The following is a 26,396-nucleotide window of genomic DNA, read 5'->3' as shown; positions in this document are numbered from 1 at the left end:
TACAAACATTGTTGGCCACAGCCCCCACAACATTACCCGACCTAATCACATCAAGTGTTATTGAATACGCTCACTGCCAGCGAGTGTGTGTATTCTAATGTGCTACTGCTTTCAAAAAGGACATGTAGGTATAAAATAAACACGTTTTATTGCACCAAGGAAACATCGTATGACAACCCACACTACAATTTTAATCCTTATATTAAGGACATCTTTCGACACTTACTTTGTAGGTTTTGTGTTGAAATCCTTGTGGACGGAATTGTATGGGCGGATTATGGAATACTATATACACAACAGTAGTTCAGGCATTTTGGAATGTATTTAGGTTATAATTCTTCTTGGTACAATAATGCCAAAGCAATGAAGGACTGTTGTTGGTTTTGTATGTAGGAACTTTAAAATAACTATTAATTTTGCATGACAATTTGTTAGGGTTTGAATATAGATTTTAAATAAATTCAAGTGGTATCAAACCACCGACCCCAAATGCCAAAAATATATTTGCCAATTCTCCTACGACGCAATGTATACCGAACGAAAGTAACAATTACAATGAAAAAGGAAGGAAATCCAAACATAAACAACAACAAGTTTGTGGTAAGTGATGTCAATTATAACAAATATTATATTTGTATGCAATTTTTTAGTGTTTTCATTTCTTATTATATTACATTAGGCATATTTCTGTTTTAAGATAAAGAGGCAAGGATGATGGAAATGCTCGTACTGGTCGTAAGACTCTTGTGTTTTTATAAATAACGAGAAAGACCATAATGTAAAATGAAAATTTCTGAAAACAAATTGTCTTTTGTACTTGCAAGAGTCAAGTTTAAAGGAAAATGTATTTGTTGCCGTTGGCCATATTAATTTTGGTTGTCAACATTGGGGCCCCCAATTCTGTGTGAATAGAAAAGTTGTTAATGTGTCGTCAATTCATAGTGAGTTCCTAGTTGCCAAAATCATATGTGCTTGTTTTTATACTGATTGGAAGCGTTTGGTTTATTTTCTAAAGTTCTTATCAATAAAATACATTAAAAACGGTAAGTAGAGCAATTTATTTCATATACTAGCTATTAAAGGAATACATGGAAATACAAATTGTCGCAGAATGTGGTCAAACATTAAATGAACTTCATTAAAAAAGGCTAGTTTCACATTTGCTTTTTGGCATGGATAACTATGGTTGTGTTCGCGTACTTTTTTGATATAAATGTATTATATTGTACTATTTTTTAATAAACTCCGGACTTTGAGATGTATTGTACAATTATATAAGTTATAAAATCCGGAGGTTCTAAGCGACTTGATTTCGGCGGATATTAATTTTTGTGCTATAAGAAAAAATATGTCTACACTGTTTTAAAAAAATGTCAATTGAAACTCAGAAATTCTACTTTCATAAGTAGAGTATTATGTCTTTGTAATTTGTTTGTTTGGAGAAGGAAGCGAGGATCTTCATAGATTCACTTTCTGAGTCGATTTATGCACGTCCGTCCGTTCGTCTATCCATGCATTTATGTGAACAAAATGAAGATCGCATTTATTACACGATTGAGATGAAATTTTGCAAACAATATTTGTTTGGCCCAAGGACGAACCCTATTGAAATTGGTAAGAATCGGTTGAAATTTAGATAATAGCTCCCATATACACTGGTGGCCAAAACTAAAGCAACTGAAATTACAAGGAGAATGAATGCCCTGTAACTTTTTCAAAAATTAAGAAAATGAGAAAGTTTTTCTTGTTTTAAATTAGGTACTTTATTCACTTTTTAAAAACCTTAAACATAAAACCAAAATTCATTTTTATATAAAAAATAATGTTTGGTAAAGTCAATTAACCCGATTTTGGCTTGGACAAAACAAAAGCAACTCTGTTGTACATTCATATAACCGCTGCAATTTCAGTTGTTTTTACTGTGATATTTATGGCTTTTTGCTTCCTTCGACAATTTCGCTTGTCATAAATCCTTTTTGAGAAGTTTTTTACAACAGTATGTGTTTTTCTTTTCGTTTTTTAAGTACTGCCCAAAAAAATTTTAAAAATGGCTAAAAGCAAATACAGTACCTGAATAAAACAGCAAATTATCAGTGACTATCAAAACAACATATCGCAGAAAATGATTTCCGAGAAATATTTCATAAATATTTATGTGATTTCATAATTATTTCTGTATACTAAGTCAGTTTTTTGAAATTGGATCAGTAGTAACAGTCTATAACGGATGAAGGCCGTGAAAAACTTCAGCCCGTACTGATCCACAAATTGTGACAGAAATAAAAAACAACTATTTAAGAGTTCAACTGGATTGGTGAGAGAGCAATCATTGGATATAAGCTCGTGATCAGTGCGTAGACGAGTAGTGGCAGCTGGTCTGCATGCCCGTAAGACATCAAAAAACCATTTATATCTGAAAAAATCAAAAAGGCTTTCGGAAACGATAATATTAAGTGGAATCAAGCTCAATGGAAAAAAAACATTATTTCTGGGATGAGTCTACGTTTAATATTAAAGGCTCAGACGTAAACAATTTTACGGTGAGAAGGCCAAAAAATGAAGGACTCAAGCCGCAGTGTTGCAAAGGTACAGTGAAGCATGAGGGAGGGTCAAAAATGGCGTGGTGCTTTTTTTCTTTCTATGGACTTGGGCCTATCCATAAAATAAAGGAAGTTGTGGATCGGTTTATTTACAAATATGTGTTGGACATTACGTTGTTCCCTTACGCTGAGTAAAATATTCGGCTGATTTGGGTGTTTCAGCATGACAATGATCCCAAACTTGTATCAAAACATGTCAAATATTGGTTGCGGGAGTCAAAAATTCATGTTTTGTTATGGCCGGCACAATTACCTGACCTAAACTCCTTAGAAAACCTTTGGAGTATCGTAGATAGGAAGATCATGAGAGATTCGGAAATAAATAAGCACAATATTTTTCTAAAGAATTCGGGGTGCCTGGGAAGGCACACCCAAGGATCAAATTGAGCGTGTTATAGATTCAATGCCTCGTAGGTGTGAAGCTGCTATCAAAAATAATGGTTATGCTATCGACTACTAGCCAAAATTTAATTATTTTAAAATAAAAAATCAAAAGTTGCTTTAGTTTTGACCAAGCAAAAATTGGGTCATTTTAGTTTTCCACATATTATTTTTCGTTCAAAATTATTTTTGTATTTTTATTTTTAGTTTCTTAAAAGTGAATTAAACCCCTCATTTAAAACTGGAAAAATAATTACGATTTGTTTATTTTTGTAAAAGTTACAGGACATTTATTGTCTTTGCGATTTAAGTTGCTTTAGTTTTGGCCACCAGTGTATATCTCTTCAACGGATTTCGGCCAATATCAGTCGAAATGACCTGTATTGAAAGCAAGTATATCAAATTTGGAGAAAATCAGTTCAGATATAGTTATGCCTCTCATAGATATGTTTCATCCGATTTGGTGTTTAAGTCCCTCACATTCGTAATATGCACTCCATAAGAATGTCCAAAAATACAACTGCCAAATTTTATTAAGATCGGTTCAGATTTAGATATAGCTCTCATATACATCTTCAACCGATATCGGGTTAATTGTACACCAAATGGCCAATATCCTGTATTTTGGCACATCCGACCGAATTCTGTCTAGAAGCAAGTACATGAAATTCGGATATAGTCATAGCACCCACAAATATGTTTCATCGAATTTGGTGTTTAAGTCCTCACATTCGTAATATGTACCCCACAAGATTGATGTTTGGTATCAGATATCAGATATAGCCCAGAAATACCTCTGCCAAATTCTATAAAGATCGGTTCATTCATTTATTTGGATAAGGCTCCCATATATATCTTCAACTGATTTCATGTGTGGACCAAATGGCCAATATCAGTCCAAATGACCTGAATTTTGGTACAGCCGACCGAATTCAGTCTAGAAACAAGTACATCAGAAGCAAGCTCCAGTATATATGTTTACTATGATGCTATTTTACAGTTCACAAAATAAATATGCATTGAAAATCGAAAACAAGTTTTCTCATAGCAACGAATATCCAAAAACGCATATATTTACTTTGAAAAATTTCAAATTCGAACTTGTTTTGGGTGCACGAAAAAATTTACCGATTTTTGTATAGATCGAACCATATGAAAATTATAAAATAAGGCGGTGCACTATGTGGAATAGAAATAATAAAAAAACATGAAATTGTATTCGATTTGTAAATACAAAATTTTCCCAATTCATTTCAAAAAAAAAAACATTTTTCCAAAATAGCTTAGGGGGCTCGTTTGATTATTATTTCTGTGTGGGAATTCAAAAACACCACATCTATTTGTATTGCTGCACATTGTAAATTATATTCATGTGGATGTTTTTATTTCTGATGACGCCATAGATTTTTCTAATTTTCAGTCGGCAGATATTTTAAAATTTAATTTCCTCTTTTTTTGACATTGACCATTGGGTGAAAGCTGTTGTGGCCTGGCCTGTTTTCATCATCTAGATACAGAAATATTTGTTTTTCATATTGAACAAAATATCGCTGTTGTTAAGCGTTGTTCATTTGTTGTGAACAACTGGTGACACAAATGAAAATATGATGGAAATTTGTGTTTTTTCGATTCAGATCAAAACGAGCGAGAGGGAGAAAAACAATAGCACGTGGTTGGTGGACCTATAAGTGTTATAAAGTCTTATTTTTAGCACGTGTAATAAAAAATAAACATAAAAAACAAGAGGCAAGTTTGTCATTAATTAAACGAAAGGTGTTATTTAAAAATGAAAATAGGAATACAAAGACATCGGTAGCTTCTTTGTATGCGAAACACCAATTTTGAATTTTGCAAACATGACGAAATTTTGTAAATTATTGAATGATTTTTTTTGTGAATAATAATATTGCAAAATGTTAATTTTTGTGTTTAATAATTGAAACGAATGTCAAAATGTTGCTTAGGTTGAAATGTGTGTTTCTAGATTACATATGTATTAGCAACCGATATAGCAATATCTTAGTGTTATGTTTGTTTATCAGATAAGAAAATCTATATAAATTTAATTGTTTTTTTTTTTTTTTTAACTTATATGTTATTGTGAGGGCCGGTCATTCCATATCGAGTACCTGTTCAAGGAAAAAGATATCAGTATATATGAAAATTGTTAATGGGTAGACTTTGAATTCTGATAAAATTGCTAATTTCACGGAAGGTATTAGTTTCTGTCTCCAATGTTTGGATATGTTTGGCTGAAATTGTTATCTGTGGAAAAAAAAAACGTTTGTACTTTTTCAACTTGTCCCATATCTTCTCTTCTGACTCAATTACAAAATGTACCAATGTACTATTTTTTTACCCTCCACCATAGTATGGAGGGTATATTAAGTTTGTCATTCCGTTTGTAACGCCTCGAAATATACATTTTAGACCCCACAAAGTATTTACATTCTTGATCAGCATAAAATTCTATGTCGATTTAGCGATCTCCGCTCGTCTATCTGTCTGTGGGAATCAGGTTGATAAAATTTTGCTCAAATATATATTAAGTCCACGTCTTCGTATATCTCCCATATAACGGTACCTCCCGATATTCGGTATTTTGGTGATTTAAGCGACATTATTCGCCGGAATTGTTTCAAAAATGTTATTTGAATTTCGTAATGGAAGCTACAGCCTAAGACAGAAAATTGCCTGTGCAGGTTCACGTCCTCGTATAGCCCCCATATAAAGGTACCTCCCAATATTCGGTAGTTTGATGATTTTAGTGACATTATTCATCGGAATTGTTTCGAATTCGGTATTTAAAGTTTGTAATGGATATTACAGCCTATGACAGAAAATTGTCTGTGCAGGTCCACGTCTTCGTATAGCCTCCATATAAAAGTACCTCCCAATATTCGGTATTTTGATGATTTCAGCGAATTTATTAACCGGATTTTTTTCAAATTTGGTATTTGATGTTCGTAATGGATACTACAGTCTAAGACAGAAAATTGTCTGTACAGGTCCACGTAACGGTACCTCCCGATATTCGGTATTTTGATGATTTCAGCGACTTTATTAACCGGAATTGTTTCAAATTTGGTATTTGATGTTCGTAATGAATACTAGAGCCTGAGACAGAAAGTTGTATATGCTGGTTCACATCTTCGTATAGCCCCGATATAATGGTACCTCCCGATATTCGGTATTTTGATGATTTCAGCGACTTTATTAACCCGAATTGTTTCAAATTTGGTATTTGATGTTCGTAATGAATACTACAGCCTGAGACAGAAAGTTGTATATGCAGGTTCACATCTTCGTATAGCCCCGATATAACGGTACCTCCCGATATTCGGTACTTTCATGATTTTAACGACATTATTCACCGGAATTGTTTCAAATTTGTTATTTAAAGTTCGTAATGTATATTACAGCTTATAACAGAAAACTGTCTCTGCATTTTCACGTCTTCATATAACCCCCATATAACGGTACCTCCCAAGATTCGGTTTTTTGATGATTTCAGGGACTTTATTAACCGGAATTGCTTCCATTTTCGTATTTGAAGTTCGTATACTACTACAGCCTATGGAAGAAGATTGTCTTTGCATTATTTTAACAGAATTATTAACGTTTTTTTTTTTAATTGGCAAATTACAGCTTTTTTTTAATATTATGAATTCTAACTTTCTAAAACAAAAAATAATTTTTTGATTTTTCAAATGAAAAGGGATTATATAATAATTAAAACATTCAGCTGTTATTGAAAAACGGATGAAAACTTTAGAAACGTTAAAATCACTTGTAACTCAAAAAGGCAACCTCCATCCAGTCGATATTATTACTTTTCTGAGTGCAAATTATTGGACATACCTCCAAAAAAAGGTTTATAATAAGCGTTATCGCATTTGATACGATTTCCAAACATGATTTGCCTCTTGAATATTATCATGAATTCATTATTTACTATGTTTCTGCAAACATTTGTGCACAGTTCATTGACAATGTGTTCTTATATTTGCATATTGTCATTGTTTAACAAACATTAATTATAAAGTTCTCATATTGCCATCCAGCCTAATTGTTTCTTGTGACCGTATTGTTATTTCACTGTATTTGAGTGTATGAATTTTACTTTCATTATTTTGATTTTGTTGCTGTGTTTTGTTATCATTTGTGTTTTCGCTCCTCACTGGCGTAATCACCAACGACGACTGTTATTATTATATTGTATTATGACATATTGTTCATAATCGATGTTTTTTATTTCGGCCCAAAACACAGGAAACATGAAAGCAGAAAATTGCCATTTGTTGCTACATTTATTATTATTATACTTCTTATCTTAAATTCATAAGTGTGGTATGTTATTAGTTTTTGGCAGCGAACATTTGCAGGTAGTAACCAATAGAACATTTGGGTAATTTGGAAAGGGGTGTTGTGTTATGGTTTGTAACTACTCTTTATCTAACCACACTGATTTATTTGAGTCTGATCCTTTTCATAACAGTTGATATGTTCCCGAATTGCAAGAATGAAAAAGGGTTACTAGGATGACCGCTCTTCTCATATGACATAAAAAATGTAAATAGATGGTGACTGATTTTCAGATTTTAATCGAGATTGCACTTTTGGAGAGATTAATTTTAGCTTAGAGTTCCGTTTATCGATATGCAAGAATCCTTAAAAAATTCCTTCTCGGTTGACAATTTTGAATATAAGTGGCATTCCAAATTGTGAACCTATCTGGGTAATTCTTACCAGGGAATGTTTAAAGTCTCTGAGAACCTAAATCGTGCAATAAACGCTCATTTGCTTAGTTATGAGCAGGGTACCAAATACAGGGTGAGATGAAAAAACTGCAACCAACTTCAGACTGTTGTCATTTCTAAGCCACTCTCCGACAGCTGTTAAAATTATTCTAGTGACATCTCATTATATTGTTTACAAGCATACAAAAGCATTTTGGCAAGAATTTTCCAGAAAAAAAGTTATGCGTAATGGAATTTAAGCGTGATAGTGTGATTTCTTTATATTTGGCTTGAAAACCACAAGTGGCTATCGTTAGAGCACTCCGTGATACCGGTAGCGTAGCTCGAAGCCAAGGAAGTGGACGGAAGAAGACAGAAACATCAGCACAAATGGTTCGAAAAGTAAAGAAGCGACTTGATCGAAACCAGCATCGCAGTGGCCAAAAAATGGCTCGTGCGCTGAACGTATCGTAATATTCCATTTGGCAAAAATTGAAAAATGAGCTCGGGATAAAGCCATTAAAATTCCAAAAAATGCAAGAACTTACACCGAAACGAAAAGAAAGTGTACTCAAAAGAGCTAAAGATTTGCTTCGCTTGGCCGAAAGTGGTGAACTGCCGAATTTGGTTTTCCCCGATGAGAAAACATTTGTTGTTCAGCAGTTTGTAAACAAACAAAATGATCCTGTTTACTTGCCAAAGTGGTCAGCTGAAAATGTGCATCTTCGGTTAGCCACCAGAACTTAAGCGTCGACCATGGTGATGGTGTGGGCCGCCATAACAGCCGATGGTCCCTCTCCGCTCGTATTTATCGACAGTGGCATCAAAATTAATGCCGAATATTATCGTGAAATTATTCTGGAGGGTGTATTAAAGCCTTGGGCACGCAAACATTTTGGCCGCAGACCTTGGACATTCCAACAGGACTCAGCATCATTGCACTCAGCACGCGCCACCCAAGGATGGTTACAAAATGAGGTTCATTTTTCATTTCCAGCGCACAATTGCCACCAAAATATCGGGATACCAATCCGTTGGACTATTGCGTCTCGGGTATTTTGGAAAGCAAGGTTGGCTTGACTTTGTTGCAGTTTTTTTTATCTCACCCTGTATTATGACTAGGCAAGCCTTGGTATAACTAGAAATCTCTATCTCTTCTTTTTTTCCTATCATAACTTATTTTTCTTAGGATGAACACAGCCTCCGAGTGAAGCAGTGTGTATATTCGCATACTAAAATCTAACCTAACCTTAAGAAACGATCAGATTTGGTTATTAACTTTCGGCGCCAAAAAGTATAAAATAGTACGAAATAGTATAGAACTATAGAATCTGTAGTTGTAAAGCTGTAGAACTTTTTTGAACCTAAAATATATTATGAAAAAATAAAAAATCATTATCATATGCCATCTATGGTCTAAAACTGTACGAAATGTCATGCAAAGGTCATCATTGATATGTGCAATTTTAAGTGACTACTTATCAAAACATGAGAGACTGGAACTACCCTATTTGTTTCAGAGCAAGAATTCATATATTCAAAATGCTTCTCCTATCCCGCTTGCATAATTTTGCTGTTATATTTAACCACAATTCCTATTATTTGTTCGGGATACTAGAATACTTCGGGGTTCCTATAAAATAGAAATTACACGGAAACCTCAGATTAAAGGTAGAATTTACTTCACATTTTTGGTTTCCTTAAAAAATTAAGACAAAATAAAATCTAATTCCTTTGATTTCAACAGTTATCAGTGACCGTGGGGGATCAGCTGTTTTGTTTCTTTCTACCAGATAACAACTCTAAAATTCTTCCATTTTATTTTTTTATTTGTTATTTCCAACAAAAACGTGAGCAAATCTCTCTGATAATGGGGGAGTAACAAGAAAATATAAGGTGGTACGATTCAAACATTCGCCAAATGACTAATGTGTGCAAGAGATTAATCTCATTTGACGCTGAACGCGTGATTTTCAACACAAAATTATCAAAATGTCAAACATGGAAGTTTTTGTACGCTGTGGATGAAGAAAGCTTTGGCCACTAAATTAATGAGCAGTTGCGCCCGCTTGTCACTCAATGGGGTGTTATAACAAATTTTCAAATATTTCCTACGATTTGACATGGAAATTAGTTTTAATGAGACAACTAAATACGTTGTGATTTTTTTTTTTTGAATTTCAAATGCATTCATTGAAATTGGCAAGAAACTGCGAAACATGTTTTACTTGAACTTTACCTTGATATAAAACTTTTATCGCCGTCACAACGAAGATAACAAACCGAAAATTTTGGAGATCAATAAAATTGTTGTTATTTTATTTTGTATTAACAGAACTTTGTTTTTATTCCACCAAAGGTAAACACTTCATTGGACTCTTCGCGTCAAACAAGTGTGTTACAAAAATTTCAAAACTACACTCAAAACATGGAAACCAAAATCGAATCGATTTGAACCAGACGACCTACAACCACTGACTAATATCAGCTCACTCGTTCCGTACTGCGAAAGTGAAAAAGCAACGTTTCTCCATGAGAGGCAGCCGCAATGGAAACACAACACAAAGTTGGCCGCCATAGCCCGCCCGGTATAAAACCCAGCCAGAAGAGCGATTGGACGAGTGAGCAACAAGCAAACAAAACAAAAGAGCGGCTGATCAGATTTTGTGTTTGTTTTTCAAAACTTTAGCCGTTCTGCCGCTGGTGTGGTGTGGTGTGGTTGTTCGGCAGGTCCGTGTGTCTGTCTATTGATTGTTCGCTGCCGTAGTTCTCAGTTTTCATTGAAAAACAACAAAACTGGCTGGAAGATTAATAGACGAGGCGAGATGCCACCAGACATTTCGCTGTTGAACATTGTGGAAAACTCGAGTGTTTATTTTTGTGGAAAAACATGAGAACACATTGATCGTAGTTTTCACAATTTCGGTGATAAATTCCATGGAAAAAAAGGGGGACAGACATCAACACCCTTAACTACCTGTTCACATTACTGAATGCGTTCGTGTGTGTTTCAACGTTCATAATCCTTCAAAGGATTTCGCTGCTGGGGTTTCGTTTGTAGAACAACATAAAAAGCAAATGCATAATGCCATTGTATGCTAATGGCGACTTTAGGCATTTGAAATTATGTTTGTACCGCCAAAAATTGTTGTCGGTTTTTTCTACAGTTTGTAACAAAACACTTCTATCGAAGATAGAGAAAAAGTAGATCTTCATTACTTGTATAATACGTACATATTTCTAATTGGAACAGACCACAATGTTGTGTAAGTGAATAAATCTCGTGGTTAAAAGCAATCAATGCAGAAGAGAGTGCTCTATTTTGGGTTGTGGTAGCTCGAAATTTGTCCATATTCAATAATAATTTTTCTATAATTTCTCTATTTTTCTAAAATGTCGACATTATTGTAATAACATTATGAATTGATACTTTATTATAAATTCAGTGCCAAAGCAACAGGTAATACCTTGAAGCAAATATCATCCTGAGACTCTTCTGAACAGTATTTTGGTTCATTATGGATATTTTCTATCCACCAAAAGAAAAAGATCCGAAGGGTGTTATCAAAAAATACAAATTCCATCCCAAACTTCAGCATCAGGTGCTAAAGGCAAACCTAACGTAAAATTTCCAAAATCGCTACTAATTTTTTTTCTCATGGTAGAATTATTAAGGTAACTTTGTATATTTATTTATTTATTTTTTTAAATTATACTTTTGGCCAAGGCCTATGCAAGGTCAAACAAAAATACTGTTTTTGACAACATTTAAAAAAAAATAGTAATTTTTGCATTGTTGTGAGTTCAAATTTTTTAAACTTCAAATCAGAATGTTGGTTTTTGAAGGCAAAAGTAGAATTTAGATATTATTATTGGGCGACATTATATAGACTTTGCGTTTGCCAACATTTCATTCTAAAAATGTATTATTTTATATACAAAAGCGTAGTGAAATAACTGACCGACTTGAAAACCAAGGCCCTTACGAAATGGAAGGATCAGGTTTGGCGCAGGGGTGTGATAACGCTGAGTTTTTGGAAATTCGTAATAAACAAGTTAAAATTTCTAGAAATTCGTAACATACAAGTTAAATAGTATCAGTCTGTTTTTTTCGACAGATGTATACCACCAGCCTTGAGTAATGATTATTCTAACCTTTATGGGGGAGGTTCCGAAGCAGTTGGCCAATAATGTCCATTTCGTATCTGACCTAAGTCTGATAGAAATATTACAACGTCCCACATTTGGAGTATATCGTCTACTTCCTATACTTTATATGAGTATTGCGTCTGAATAAAATCGGAGATTAATTTCGCGTTTAATGAGCTTCATAAATATTCAAAATTTTGTGGGGGAGGTATCAGAAGGAGTTGACCGCCATATCCCATCTTCATACCAGACCTTGGGTTATTTAAAAATGTTGTGACGTGTTAAATTTGAAGAGATCCTGATGCGTATTTCCGATTTTACCAGAAGAAATGGTCCGATCTCTACCATCCTTATAACATATGTTGTGTTGATGGAAATATTGAGATGTGCCAAGTCTGAATAAAATCGGAGACTAATTCCGCGTTTTATGAGCTTTATGAATATTCAAAATTTTGGCCCTTTGTAGGGGCGTACCAGAAGGGGTGGACCGATTTATTCCATCTTCACACCAGACCTTGGATTATTAAAAACATTGTGATGTGAATTTTAAGACAATCGGACTCTTACATCACATTTTATAAGAGTAATAATTTTTAAAAATGTTGACCCTTTGTGGGGGAGGTACTGGATGGAGTGGACCGATATTGTCCATTTTCGGACCTGACTCAGCACTGATGCAAATATTAGGATTTGCAAAGTTAGAGCTAAAACGGACTTTTTCCGTGCAGTAAAGTATTTACTTTGAAAATGTTGACATTTTGTGGGGAAGGTACCAGAAGCAGTGGGCCGATATTGCCCATCTTCGAACTTGATCTAAGTTTGACAATAATATTACAATGCACTAAGTTTGGATCAAATCGGATACTCCCTTCGAGAGCTATCGTGCGCACCAGCCTCCCAGAAAGACAGACGGACGGACATCGCTAGATCGACTCCAAATGTCCTGAAACGGATTTGGTCCAAAGAGGCCTAGGGTCTAAAACTGTTGTTTCGACTAGGCACGGTTTGGCGAGATCAAATGATATATACCCTCTCTAGCCAAATAACTAAGGGTACGACTAGCCATATGGGTGAGGGTATAATGGGTCAGCTCATAAAATGAAAAATTCAATCTTCAATTCTTTATTTTCACAATTAAATCCAATTTGTAGGACGGATTCAGGGTAAAATTATTAACCAAACAAAATAATTTTACAGTGAAACGAAACCCTAAAAGAGCGTCAATTTAGACCAGTGTTGAAAAAAATAATAAAAGCAGAAAAATCGCTCTTTACATTGGCAATTAGCAAAAATAACGACAAATAGAAGACATCAACTACTAAAATTGCAGTAAGTTCAGCCGGGCCGAACTTTGAATACCCTCCACCATTTGGAACGAATTTGAAAATTTTCAAAAAGTAAAATCCGTTAAAAATACTGTTAAAATCTTAAAAATACCGAATATAGCCGTTATATTTGGGTTTATACGACGTGGACCTACATAGGTATTGCTTGTCATAAGTCATTACCATATTCAAATTCGAAACATGGAATAAGCGGTGATTAATGTAGGTAAAATCATCAAAATACCGTATATAGTGAGGTACCGTTATATGGGAGCTATACGAAGACATGCATAGACAATTTCCTGCCACAGGCTGTAGCATATATTACGAACTTCAAACAATTTCGGCGAGTATTGTACCTAAAATAGTCAAAATACCGAATATACGGAGATACTGATACATGGGGCCTATACGAAGGCCTAGACCTGCATAGACAATAGTCTGTCACAGACTGTAGATCAATTTCAATTTCTCAATTCGTTCGAAAGATAGCGTGATTACAACAGACAGACGACAGAAGAATATATATACATTGTTGGGTCTGGCATGAGTATTTCGAGGAGTTACAAATGGAATGACAAAGTTAATATACACTCCATAGTACGGTGGAGGGTATAATAAAATAGTTTCAATTAACATTTAACTGATCTCTACATTTAAAATTTTTCTTAAATCATTGCTTTCATATCTAACATTTTTAAAACTATTTTTAACATTTTTTTAATTGACTAAGCATATGTATTTTGATTTCGATTGGCTGAATTCTTATTGTATAAAAATATGAAAAGTAAAATATTCCCCTTATAATTTTTTTCATTTAACATTTCTTCCCTTTATACATATCATATTTTCATAGAACCAGAATTGAACCCCGGGTCTTATATCTAGCTGAATTAAATCATATATTCCAAAATTCCTCAACTGAAAAAAAACCTTTTCGGAAATCAAGCATCTGGCAATATTATCTAGTCTATTAGTTTCTCACCGGCACTTTTTTGTACTCTCTAAATTTGTGAACATATTGACATAAGCTTTTCTACAATTTACATTGTGTTAACAATACCTTATCTTCTCCATTCCCACACGGCAGAGAGTAGTATCTTTGTTATTAGGAAATATTCACTCTATTCTATTAGAGACTGAGAGAGAGAGAATAACAATGGCTGGAGAAAACAAAATGCCAAAATTAATTCAAATTCGACCATGAGTGGGGGGATAGTTTTAGTTTGGAAGCTCGCTTATTCAAAAACAGAATAAAGACGCTTTTTTGTATGTAGTTCAAGTGCGTAAATATAAATAAGATCCAGACAGACGACGTAAGTATAAGTTGATTTTTTCATACCCTGAGTGAGTAGGCAAAAATTATAGCGGAGGTAATTTGGGTGATCTTATGAATTTAACAATGAGATTTTGGTAGTTTATTCTGAAAATATGTTGCAGAGTGTTTACAATAGGGGCGACGACACAAACAAATAAAGATTCTTAGTTTCTAGTGTGTGTTGGTTCTACACGAGCCCCCATAAAAACATTTGCAAAATTAAATATTTATTATTATTCTGTCATTGTTCTCTGAGTGAGTTTGTTTGTTTTTTTTTTCTATTCTAATCTGGTAGCGTGATCGATAGTTGTATATAAATATATATGTTGCTATACAATACTCCTCTCTTTGTGGTATGAAATTAAGTTGAATTAGTATTAGAATTGGAAATGTTTGTTTTTATTTTATAGCAGCTTTAAAATAAATGTCACGATTATTGCTAACGATCGCCTAATGGCGATTTGTGAATTTGTTTACTACAGTTTTGTGTTTATTTTAGTGGACAATTTAAGCTTAGCAGTTATACAGAATATTGTAAATATATTCATTATTTTATAATTTAGTAATTATCAATATTCTAACAAATAAATTTAATTAATAAATAAATATATGCAAAAAAAAGTTTTTTTAATGAGCTCCACAATAAGAAGGGCTATATTAAATATATCACTATGTTTGCAATACCTCGAGCTATTGGTCTGAGGTGTCTAAAGTCTAAAGTTCTGAGACGATTATGCTGTCTTTTGAAATAATGATACAATAAGGCCATGAAAGATGGCAAAACCAGTAAGGATACCCTACACCACTATGCATATTTAGTAGAGCTACCGTAACAAAATAATTTATTTGAAGTAGATCATACCTCTTAACAACATTTAGCTGTAGGACAGTTATAGTTTCGTTTGAGAGAGAACAAATATATGGGAGGCATATCCAATTCTGAATCGATTTTCGCTAAATTTGACGGAGACATTTTAATTTTTTATACCAAATAACATTGGTATAGAGTGCATGATATTACTTCGAGGAGGATTATATTAAAAAATATATATCGGAGCCGAGTTCCACAAAATGGAAACGTACGTCCTCAAATTCACTCCATTTGGGCCGATATTAACCATTAAATGCACAACAACCTAAAATCGGATTAAGGATAGTTGGGATTCGGATTAGCTATATCGAAATCTTAACCGATCTCGATAAAATTTGGCAAAGGTATATCCGAGCTCTATAAGATATCTGGTACCAAATATCATTGTTGTCGAATGCATATTACGAATGTGGGGACTTAAACACCAAATCGGATGAAACATATATTTGGGAGCTATAGCTATGTCTGAACTGATTTTCACCAAATTTGATAAACATGTTTCTAGACTCAATTCGGTAGGATGTACCAAAATTCAGGTCATTTGGACTGATACTGGCCATTTGGTGCACAATTAACCCGAAATCGGTTGAAGATATATATGGGAGCTACATCCAAATCTGAACCGATCTTGATAAAATTTGAAAGAGGTATTTCTAAGCTGTATCTGATATCTGGTACCAAATATCATTGTTGTATATTTCGAATGTGAGGGACATTAACACCAATTGATGTACTTGCTTCTACACTGAATTGGTCGGATGTGCCAAAATTCAGGACTTTTGGGCAGATATTGGCCATTTGGTGCACAATTAACCCGAAATCGGTTGAAGATATATATGGGAGCTATATCCAAATCGGAACGGATCTTTATAACATTTGATGTACTTGCTTCTACACTGAATTCGGTCGGATGTACCAAAATTTAGGACTTTTGTACAGATATTGGCCATTTGGTGCACAATTTACACGAAATCGGTTGAAGGTATAAATGGGAGCTATATGCAAATCTGAACCGATCTTTATACAATTTGGCAGATGTAATTCTGGGCTGTATCCGATAGCAAACATCATTCTTGTGGGGTCGCATATTACGAATGTGTAGAACTTAAAAACCAAATCAGATGAAACCCATATATGGGAGCTATAGCTATATGTGAACCGATTTTCTCCGATGTACTTTATTCTAGACTGAATTCAGTCGGATGTGCCAAAATTCAGGTAATTTGGACCTATATTGGCCAATTGGCACACAATTAACCTGAAATCTTTTGTAGATATATATCGGAGCAATATTAAAATCTGAACCGATTTTGATAAAATTTAACAGAGGTTTTTCTGACCTGTATCTGATATCTGGTACCAAATATCATTATTTTAGACTGAATGTAACGAATGTGAGGGACATAGCTATATCTGAACCTATTTTTACCGAAGTTGATGTACTTGCTTCTAGACTGAATTCGGTTGGATGTGCCGAAAATGCAGGATATTTGGACTTATATTAGCCATTTGGTGCACAAATAACCCGAAATCAGTTGAAGATATGTGGAAGCTATATCGAAAACTGATCCGATTATCACCAATTTCAATAGGGTTCATCCTTGGGCCAAACAAATATTGTTTGGAAAATTTCATCCCAATCGGATAATACATGCGACTTGCATTATCGGCTCAGAAAGTGATATGATCTAATTTTCGATATTTTTAATGATTGAAACTATGTTTCGAATTTGACAGTAATATTCTCAGTATGAGAATATCTACCTGACAAAAATATTAATAAAAAGCCGATTTCGTATATTTGATGCACCAAACACGCAAGTATCTCCAATTCTAATGAAATTTGGAATGTGTAACGAAATTGGGTACTAAAATAAATTTGAAAATTTTATCGAAATCAGATATAAATATTTTTAGCCGATTTCAATGAAGTTTTGAATGCATGGCGGAATTTGGACTAAAAATAAATGTTGTCAAATATATTGAAATCGGTCCTGATTTTCTCATGATCAGCTGATCCTGGCATGTTCACGCGTTGTCAGACCGACCGATTTCAATGTTTACACTCCTGAAGGAAATACATATAAAATAAAAACAATTCCGTAGAAAAATTAAATCCCTTATATGTTGGCTATACGAAGACGTGGCCCTTCTCTAGTAATTTTTTGTCAAAGGCTGTAGTACCCATTACGAACTTCAAATACGAAATTTGAAACAATTCCTGTGAAAAATGTCGCTACAATCATTGAAATACCGAATATCGGGAGGTATCGTTATATGGGGGCTAGCGAAGCCACTAGAATATACATAAACTTTATTTCCCTGTTCTTTGCAATCGCGGGAAAAAGAATATTGAAACTATTCTGTGACTGAGCGACATTGTACCTCAGCTATTAAAACTGCCGCTTGACTATTTAACCTATAAAAACTGAAATAAAAACGCTCATTCTAAGTTGAAAACATATATCTAAAAAGCAATTTGTATTTGAAATCGAAACCTAATATATTGAGCGTGTTTAAATATTGTTCTACTTGTTGTTAGTGCAGCGATTACATTTCTACACACAAATCCGACCTTTGTGGCAATAACAAAAAACCAAAATATGTATTTTGTAATTAGCAATTTATTACCAGGTATTTAATGAAAATGTTTTCAAAAATTTCCAATAAGCTCTGGTCATGTAGTTGCAAAGTGTTATTTGTTTTATAGACAAGGTCCTCTAACGTTACCCTCCCCCACTTTGTAAATTAAATAAATGTTGTACATTTTCCAATTTTAATTAATGCGTAAAATATTATTTCAATTCTTTTGTTCAATTTGTCCACAAGTACATGCACACACGCAAATGAGGAAATGAATAAAGGCTGGGGCTGTCATATTATTCCTCTTGTAATTCGAATGCCATAAATTATAATTGACATATTTCAAGGATATCGGTTTTCAAAATTTATAAATTTGACAAAAGCTGTGCAACGGGGAAACTATAATGCACGTGAGATAATTAATGGAAGCAATATTGATTATATTATTGAATAACATAATTGTTTGATTTCGCATCGAATTTATTGTTTTTGCTTATTGAATTAGCATGGATACTGTTCACACTTTGAGTATTGTCATAGCATTACCTACATTTTCGGCGAATAGCAACAATACTTTGTTTCTTTTGTGAAAAACTGTTTATTTGATTTGGAAATTAGCAAAATGCTAAAATGCCTATTTTAAACGTGTTCTATATTTTTTAAAAATGTGATAATTAAAGGTGTTATAAGAGTAGAATATGTATAAGAACGTGTATCGGTCGGCTGGTAATACCATTCTCCATTATACCATCAGGGTTGAAGAAAATTTATTTATGGAATAAAACTTTTACGAAGAAGCAACCGACTAGAAAAGAGTAAAACTTCCATACCCTACACGACGTTGAGTATTTTAAAAATAATAAGTAAAAAAGCTGTAAGTTCGGCCGGGCCGAACTTTGAATACCCCCACCATTTGCAACGATTTGGCAATTCTCAAAAACAATAAAATCCGTTAAAAATTCTGTTAAAATCTTAAAAATGCCGAATGTAGCTATTATATTAGGGTCTATACGACGATATGAACCTGCGTAAGTAACATTTGTCATAAGCCATTACAATATTCAAATGCGAAACTTAAAAAAATCGGTTATAATGTCGATAAAATAAAAATACCGAATATCGGGAGGTACCGTTATATGGGGGCTATAAGAAAATTTGATACGAACTTCAAATATCAAATTTGAAACAATTCTGGTGAAAATGTCCCTAAAATCATTAAAATACCGAATATCGGGAAGTACCGTTATATGGGGGCTTTACGAAGAGGTGGACCTGCACAGACAAATTTCTGTCTTAGGCTGTAGTATCCATTACAAACTTTAAATACCAAATTTGAAAAAATTCTGGTGAATAAATTCGCTAAAATCATCAAAAAAACCGAATATCGGGAGGTACCGTTATATGGGGGCTATACCAAAACGTGGACCTACATGGCCCATTTTTAATATCATAAGTCCTGCAGAGATAACATACATTTGAGCAAAATCAATCTATCAATCTACTTAAATTCGTTCGGAAGCTAGAGTGATTTCCATAGACGGACATTGCTAAATCGACATAGAATTTTATGCTGATCAAGAGTATATATACTTTGTGGGGTCTAAAATGTGTATTTCGAGGTGTTACAAACGAAATGACAAACTTAATATACCCTCCATACTATGATGGAGGGTATAAAAAGTAAAATAGTATCAGCCGGTTTTGCCGACAGAGGTATACCCCCAGCCTTGAGTTATAATTATTCAAACTGTTGACCCTTTATTGGGGGAGGCAGTTGGCCAATATTGACCAATTTTTATCTGACCTAAGACGGATATAAATATTACATCCTGTCAGATTTGGACTACTTCCTAAACTTTATATAAGATATGTGCAATGTTGTGGAAAATGTGGAAATATGAGTGAGGTGCCATATATAGCGGACCGAAATATTCCATTTCATCTAATCCATCCCATTTTACTAGAAGATCTTGTGTTAGTAAAAATAATGGCATGTGTGGTATATGAAGAGAACCGGATGCTTATTTCGGATTTTATGATCGTTTTGATTATTCAAAAGCTGACCCTGCGTGGGGGAGGTACCAAAAGAAATGGTTCGATTTCTACCATCTTTATAACAGATCTTGTGTTGATTGAAATATTGAGATGTACCAAGTCTGAATGGGATCAGATGTTAATTTCGAGTTTTATGAGCTTCATAAATATTCAAAATTTTGACTCTTTGTGGGGGAGATATCAGAAAGAGGAGACCAATAAACATTTTTATGATGAGTCTAATTTGAGAACTGGATGTTTATTTCGGAGTTTATGATCGTTTTGTTTATTTAAAACTTTGACCCTTTGTGGGGGAGGTACCAGGAGAAATGGTCTAATCTCTACCATCTTTATTACAGATCTTGTGTTGATGGAAATGGAATCGGATGTTAATTTCGTGTTTTATGTGCTTTGTGGATACTCACAATTTTGACCTTTGTGGGGGAGGTACCAGAAAGAGTGAACCGATATATTCCATCTTCACAGCGGACCTTGTTTTAGTAGATATAATGGGATGTGTGAAATATGAAGAGAACCGGATGCTTATTTCGTATTTTATGATCCTTTGGTTATTCAATACTTTGACCCTTTGTGGGGGAGGTACCAGAAGGAATGATCCGATCTCTACCCTCTTTATTACAGATCTTGTGTTGATGGAAATATTGGGATGTGCCAAGTCTGAATGGAATCGAATGTTCATTCCGCGTTTTATGAGCTTCATGAATATTCAAAATTTTGACCCTTTGTGGGAGAGGTACCAAAAGGAATGGTCGGATCTCTACCATCTTTATAACAGATCTTGTGTTTATGGAAATATCAAGTCTGAATGGAATCGCATGTTAATTTCGTGTTGTTATTGTGTTTCATGAATATTCAAAGTTTTGACCCTTTGTGGAAGAGGTACTAGAAGGAGGGGACCGATATATTCCATCTTCACACCAGACCTTGGGTTAATACAAATATTGTAATATGTGTAATTTGAAGACAATCGGACACTTACATCGCATTTTATAAGAGTTACAATTATTCAAAATTTTGACTCTTTGTGGGGGCAAGTACTGGATGGAGTGGACCGATATTGCCAATTTTCGCACCTGACTTAGTACTGATGCAAATATTAGGATTTGCAAAGTTGGAGCAAAATCGGATTAGCCTTTCTCTTTCCGTGAAAATATTAACATTTTGTGTGGGAGGTACTAGAAGGATTGGACCGATATTGCCCATCTCCGAATTCGATCTAAGTTTGACAATAGTATTACGACATACTAAGTCTGGATCAGAGGGCTGCAATGAGAATGATTGAGTAGGCTTGATCACACACAATGGAAATACAATCAAACTCAATCAGTCGGTCAGATGCAACATGTTCATTCGAGTTACTCAAGCCAAACGAAAAAGTTGTGATCAAACATGTATTGATCGAAGTTTTGTGATTGCAATCAAACAGCTCACATGAGTTATTTGTTTACGAACTTATGTTGAATTGTTCATAACGGGTCGATCATCTATGATGAGTCTGATCGGTTTTATTTATCCTAGTTAAGTGAGTGATTTGATTTGATTAGAACACAAATGTTCGAATTTGAGCGAAATCATGATTGTAATTTTACTAAGGATTTCATAACTAAAAGATGTCCCCATTAAAGAAATTGGTACAAATTATATTTAATAATCATACAACTTTTAATTTTTTTTTTGGGGTTTTTGGTATGCTAGACTTCAGTAACTTATTTGAAAAAAAAAAACAAAATTAAATTTTTGAATAAAGAAACACATCATTGGTATTTAGAAAACTAAAAATGTTTAAATATTTTTTTTATTTTACAATATTGGTCAAGATTTTTCACAAACTTCGACCTTTTCGTTTACCTACACCTGTGTAGTTTCTACTTGCAACAATTTCTGTCGCACTATCACAATATTCTTCCATTTCAAATATTAAAAAAGTCAAAATAAACTGTCCCATCTTGATTAAATGGTTGAATAAACAATGACCCTGACTGAACTCGATTCAAAGAAGACAATCACGGTTGTGATTGCTCATTTACATTCATGAGTTTGATCAACTCATGTTGCTGAACACATCAAACCGTCTCGAACGCTCATGTTTGATTGTGAGTGAAGTGATGCGATCAGAAGCGAAAACGGTCATTTCATTCAGATCAAACTAAACGACTGCATCAACAAAAATCATATAAGAAACCGAGTATGCTTGAATTTTTGCATACTCGTTGCAGCCCTCTGGTTTGGATCAAATCGAATACTCCCTTCGAGAGTTATCGTGCACACCAGCCAGGCAGACGGACATCCAAATGTCCTGAAGCGGATTTGGTCCAATGAATACTAGGGTCTAAAATCGTTATTTCGATGAGACACGTTTTAGCCGAATCAAGTGATATATACCCTAAATAGATGAATTTGCTGAATTTTTCAACGACTTGACTTGATTTGTTATTGTTTTAAAATGGCTGGAGGTATAATGGGCCCAGTATATGTCACCACCAAGAATACTATATTCTTAACTTGATAGAATTAAAGAAAGTTTTAATGTATTGAGATCGGTTGACTTGCCTACTATTTACCGCCACACAGACACATGGCCCATTAGCTCAGTTGGTTAGAGCGTCGTGCTAATAACGCGAAGGTCGCGGGTTCGATCCCCTCATGGGCCAGATCGATTTTTATGCATTTTATTCCAAATTAGCCAGAAAAATATTGTTAAAAATATTTTATAATTAAAACATTAAGAAATTATTGAATATTAATCATTGAAAATGTATGTATCGATAAATCACAAACATTTTGTTTCATAAACTTTTACGCATTGAAAATTATATTTTCTTCTTATTAGATATTTAGCTGCAGGCTGACATCGGCCCATTAGCTCAGTTGGTTAGAGCGTCGTGCTAATAACGCGAAGGTCGCGGGTTCGATCCCCCCATGGGCCAGCAAGATTTTTTTTATTTTTTACATTTGCAAATTTTTGGTTTAAAATTCTTTGGCGTCCGTGCATTATAGGCATATAGTGTCTTATCCAATATTGCAGATGAAAATACGATGAATATTTTGATCCTCAATATTAATCCTCAAGCGAATAACAAAGGGGTTTTTTGGTTCTTTTTTGAAATAAGGTTAAAAACTCTCTTCAAACGGGATCGTAGTTAGTCAAAATAGTCTATAAAATTATTTATTCTACAATTCTACTATAGGCCCTAGAAGACGTTAACAATCGAAATCTCACCTAAACGCCAGGCATTCATATATATTAAAACACAGCCGTACTTCATGTGAGTTTATACAAACTTTCGAAGGGAGTTTCCGATTTGATCTAAACTTGGTACATCGTAATATTATTGTCTAACTTAGATCGAGTTCGGAGATGGCAATATCGGCCCACCCCACTTCTTGTACCTCCCACACAAAATGTCAACATTTTCAAAGAAAATAATTTACTGCACAGAAAGAGAAAGGATACTCCGATTTTGCTCCAACTTTGGAAATCCTAAGATTTGCATTTGTGTTAGCTCAGGTGCTAAAATGGACAGTATCGGTCCACTCCATACAGTACATCCCCCGACAAAGGTCAACATTTTGAATATTTTTAACTCTTATAAAATGTGATTTAAGTGTCCACTTGTCTTGAAATTATACACATCACTATGTTTTTATTAAACCAAGGGCTGGTGTGAAGATGGGATATATCAGTCCACTCCTTCTGGTACCTGTCCTACAAAGAGTCAAAACTTTGAATATTCATGAAGCTCAATAAAAACACGAAATTACATACAATTTCATTCAGACTTGGCGCATCTCAATATTTCCATCAACACAATATCTGTTATAAATATGGTAGAGATCCGACCATTCCTTCTGGTACCTCCCTCACAAAGGGTCAACATTTTGAATAACTAAAACTATCATAAAATCCGATATAAACATCCGATTCTCTTCATATTTCACAAATCACAATCTTTTTGTTAACCCAAAATCTGGTGTAAAAATCGTATAGATTGGTCCACTCCTTCTGTTACCTCCCCACAAAGTATAAAATGTTTGAATATTAATGAAGCCCATAAAACGCGAAATTAATCTCCGATTTTATGCAGACTTAGTACATCACAATATTTCCATCAACGCACGATCTGTTATAAAGATGGTAGAGATTGGACCATTTCTTCTGGTACCTCCTCCACATAGGGTTGAGATTTTGAAAAATAAAACGCTCAAAGAAAATGAAATAATTATCTTTTCAAATTTCACACATACAAACATCTTTGCTAACACAAGATCTGTTGTGAAATTGTTATATATCTGCGAACCCCTTCTGATACCTAACCCATATTGGGTCAGAAATTTATCGCCTACGGCGATACCTTACGACTTGCTATATCTACATATTTCTCTAAACCAGAAATCTGATATGAATATGTAATCTATCGAAATTTATAATTTCGCATAAAATTGGATATAAATTTTGGATTTCCTTCAAAATTTCCACATACCAATATTTTTATCTGTATTAGATGAAGTATGAAAATAGAATACCTCGGTTCACTATATCTGTTACCTCAATTATTTTCTTATGACTTCACTGAGCAATAGGCAGTCTCGGTTGGAGAGATTAGAATCATTGTTAATTTTTTGGAATATTCTCCTTGTTTTAAGTTTTCCTTTTTTGTCCAATTCTTCTTATATTGAAACGCTATTTACAAAAAATATTAATGATTTTAGTTATTGTAAGGGTCTTGGCCATATATTCCAATGACCATGACGGTCCGTCGGCTTGACTTTTCGTGGAACTTAATATGAATATTAATAAGGCGCTTTTCCCTTTTTGATAAAAAAAAATCTAGCCCTTTGTAGCACTCCAATGATTATGTCCTCCTAATTTTAGCAATTTCAGGGCGTTCTATAGATGTATTTAAGGAGTTTTAGTTCAGATCCTTGGTCAACATCCTGAGTTATGTATATAACACATAACTCAGGAAGCTGTCCAAGGGTCTTATGCCTTATTTAAGTTTGATTTCATGCTCTCGAAATTTATTATTTATTTATTTTTATTTCAGTCTGAAAAAAATAAGCTTCTGTAAAACACAAAATAATTTTTTTTCATGGCTTGTTAAATTTGCCAAGAATTTGTTTGCTATTTAAGAACTTTTGAAGCTTTAATTACAAAAGCTTTATACAAATCTTCTCTGTTATGAGTCACCCTGTGTCGCATTATCGATAATAACATATGCGATATAATGGAATCGGTTGATGAAAACAGTGTCTGAGAACGCCGTGCAACATCGGCCCATTAGCTCAGTTGGTTAGAGCGTCGTGCTAATAACGCGAAGGTCGCGGGTTCGATCCCCTCATGGGCCACATGAAATATTTTGTTTTTGTTTTCAATTTAATGATTATTTTAATTTTTTAACACAGCTCCAATAAATATAATATGTAATTATCTACTTTCTTTTTATCTATTTTCAGATTTTCCAATTTCCGTTGCATTATTTACTTAGTACACCCCCACAAACATGGCTGCTTCCGTTCTCTTTGCGTGTGGTCTAAACGAACAAAAATTACCATCCTTCATACACATCAGCGAAGAATCAAATGTCGATGGCAGTTTTTTGATTAGCTCAATATTGGGACAACGTTTGCGTATCTCCAATGCCGGTACGCTGCTGGTGTGTCTGCAACACAACTATCAGCATTACTTTAATGCTGGCATGCGTTTGGGTTACAACTGTAACATTTTCCTGGGCAAAACACTGGGCATAATTGATCCTTCCAATGAGATGGCCAAGGATTTTCTTAGCTGCAAATGGTTGTCGCGGGAGCACAAGTTAAGTGATTTACTACTCGCCGATATAAGAGAACAACTGACAACGGGCTCAACGTTCACCGCTCGCATTCACAATACCGTTATAATTGATAACTTGTCGATACTCTATAATTTGGGTGCTTCCAAGGAGGACATACAACAACTGTGCCACGGCTTGGTTGCTTTGACTCGGGAATTTTCCAATTTATCGATTATCACAAAAATGAGCAATTCCGATCTGTACTCATTGGATGATAACAATGTTTCCAAACTGGGTTCCGTGCACATTCAGGTCATCAAGTTGAAGAGTGGAGTTTTCCGTGAAGTCGATGGCAAGCTGCTGATCAAACGTTTCCAAGATGAGGAGGATAATTGTTACGAATCAAACTACACCACAAAGGAAATCCTTTACAAGGTCAACGATCGTAATGTGAAGATATTCAATCCCGGAGAGATTGGCTTGAAGGCCTAAATCTGTTGCGTTTTTATATGAAAACATTTATTTACATTAAATGATAAATGAATATTTTTATTGTAAACTTTAATTGATTAGTAATAAAAAAATATATATTTTCTTAAAAAAT

General features: G+C 34.2%; 2 protein-coding genes and 3 non-coding genes across 7 annotated transcripts in view; 4 read left to right on the top strand and 1 right to left on the bottom strand.

Moving 5' to 3' along the window:
• Positions 1-10,205, bottom strand: part of LOC101899953 (mitochondrial dicarboxylate carrier) — a 12,312-nt gene extending 2,107 nt beyond the window's left edge. The window contains exon 1 of one of the 2 annotated variants that reach the window (XM_005176005.4): positions 9,960-10,205. The gene's annotated coding sequence lies outside the window, so the exon portion shown is untranslated. Of the gene's footprint in view, positions 1-226; positions 566-9,959 lie in introns of those variants that run through there. The other variant, XM_005176006.4, reaches the window with a different exon arrangement.
• Positions 938-26,396, top strand: LOC101899779 (hypothetical protein). Of its 2 annotated transcripts, none has more exons than XM_011296442.3 (2): positions 938-1,043; positions 25,476-26,396. In XM_011296442.3, exon 2 carries the CDS (start codon positions 25,523-25,525, stop codon positions 26,282-26,284), a length of 762 nt encoding a protein of 253 aa, XP_011294744.1. In that variant the 5' UTR covers positions 938-1,043; positions 25,476-25,522; the 3' UTR covers positions 26,285-26,396. The 2 variants fall into 2 exon arrangements, with proteins under 2 accessions (XP_011294744.1, XP_005176061.1); XM_005176004.4 differs by lacking the exon at positions 938-1,043 and adding an exon at positions 14,388-14,510.
• TRNAI-AAU (transfer RNA isoleucine (anticodon AAU)) lies at positions 22,599-22,672 on the top strand. Its single transcript has one exon. It is a non-coding gene; the product is annotated as a tRNA-Ile (tRNA).
• TRNAI-AAU (transfer RNA isoleucine (anticodon AAU)) lies at positions 22,875-22,948 on the top strand. The gene has a single exon. It is a non-coding gene; the product is annotated as a tRNA-Ile (tRNA).
• TRNAI-AAU (transfer RNA isoleucine (anticodon AAU)) lies at positions 25,294-25,367 on the top strand. The gene has a single exon. It is a non-coding gene; the product is annotated as a tRNA-Ile (tRNA).

Source organism: Musca domestica, unplaced genomic scaffold (genome assembly GCF_030504385.1).
Source record: "Musca domestica strain aabys unplaced genomic scaffold, Musca_domestica.polishedcontigs.V.1.1 153, whole genome shotgun sequence".
NCBI classification, from domain to species: Eukaryota; Metazoa; Arthropoda; class Insecta; order Diptera; family Muscidae; genus Musca; species Musca domestica.
This window is presented reverse-complemented; position numbering and strand designations above follow the sequence as displayed.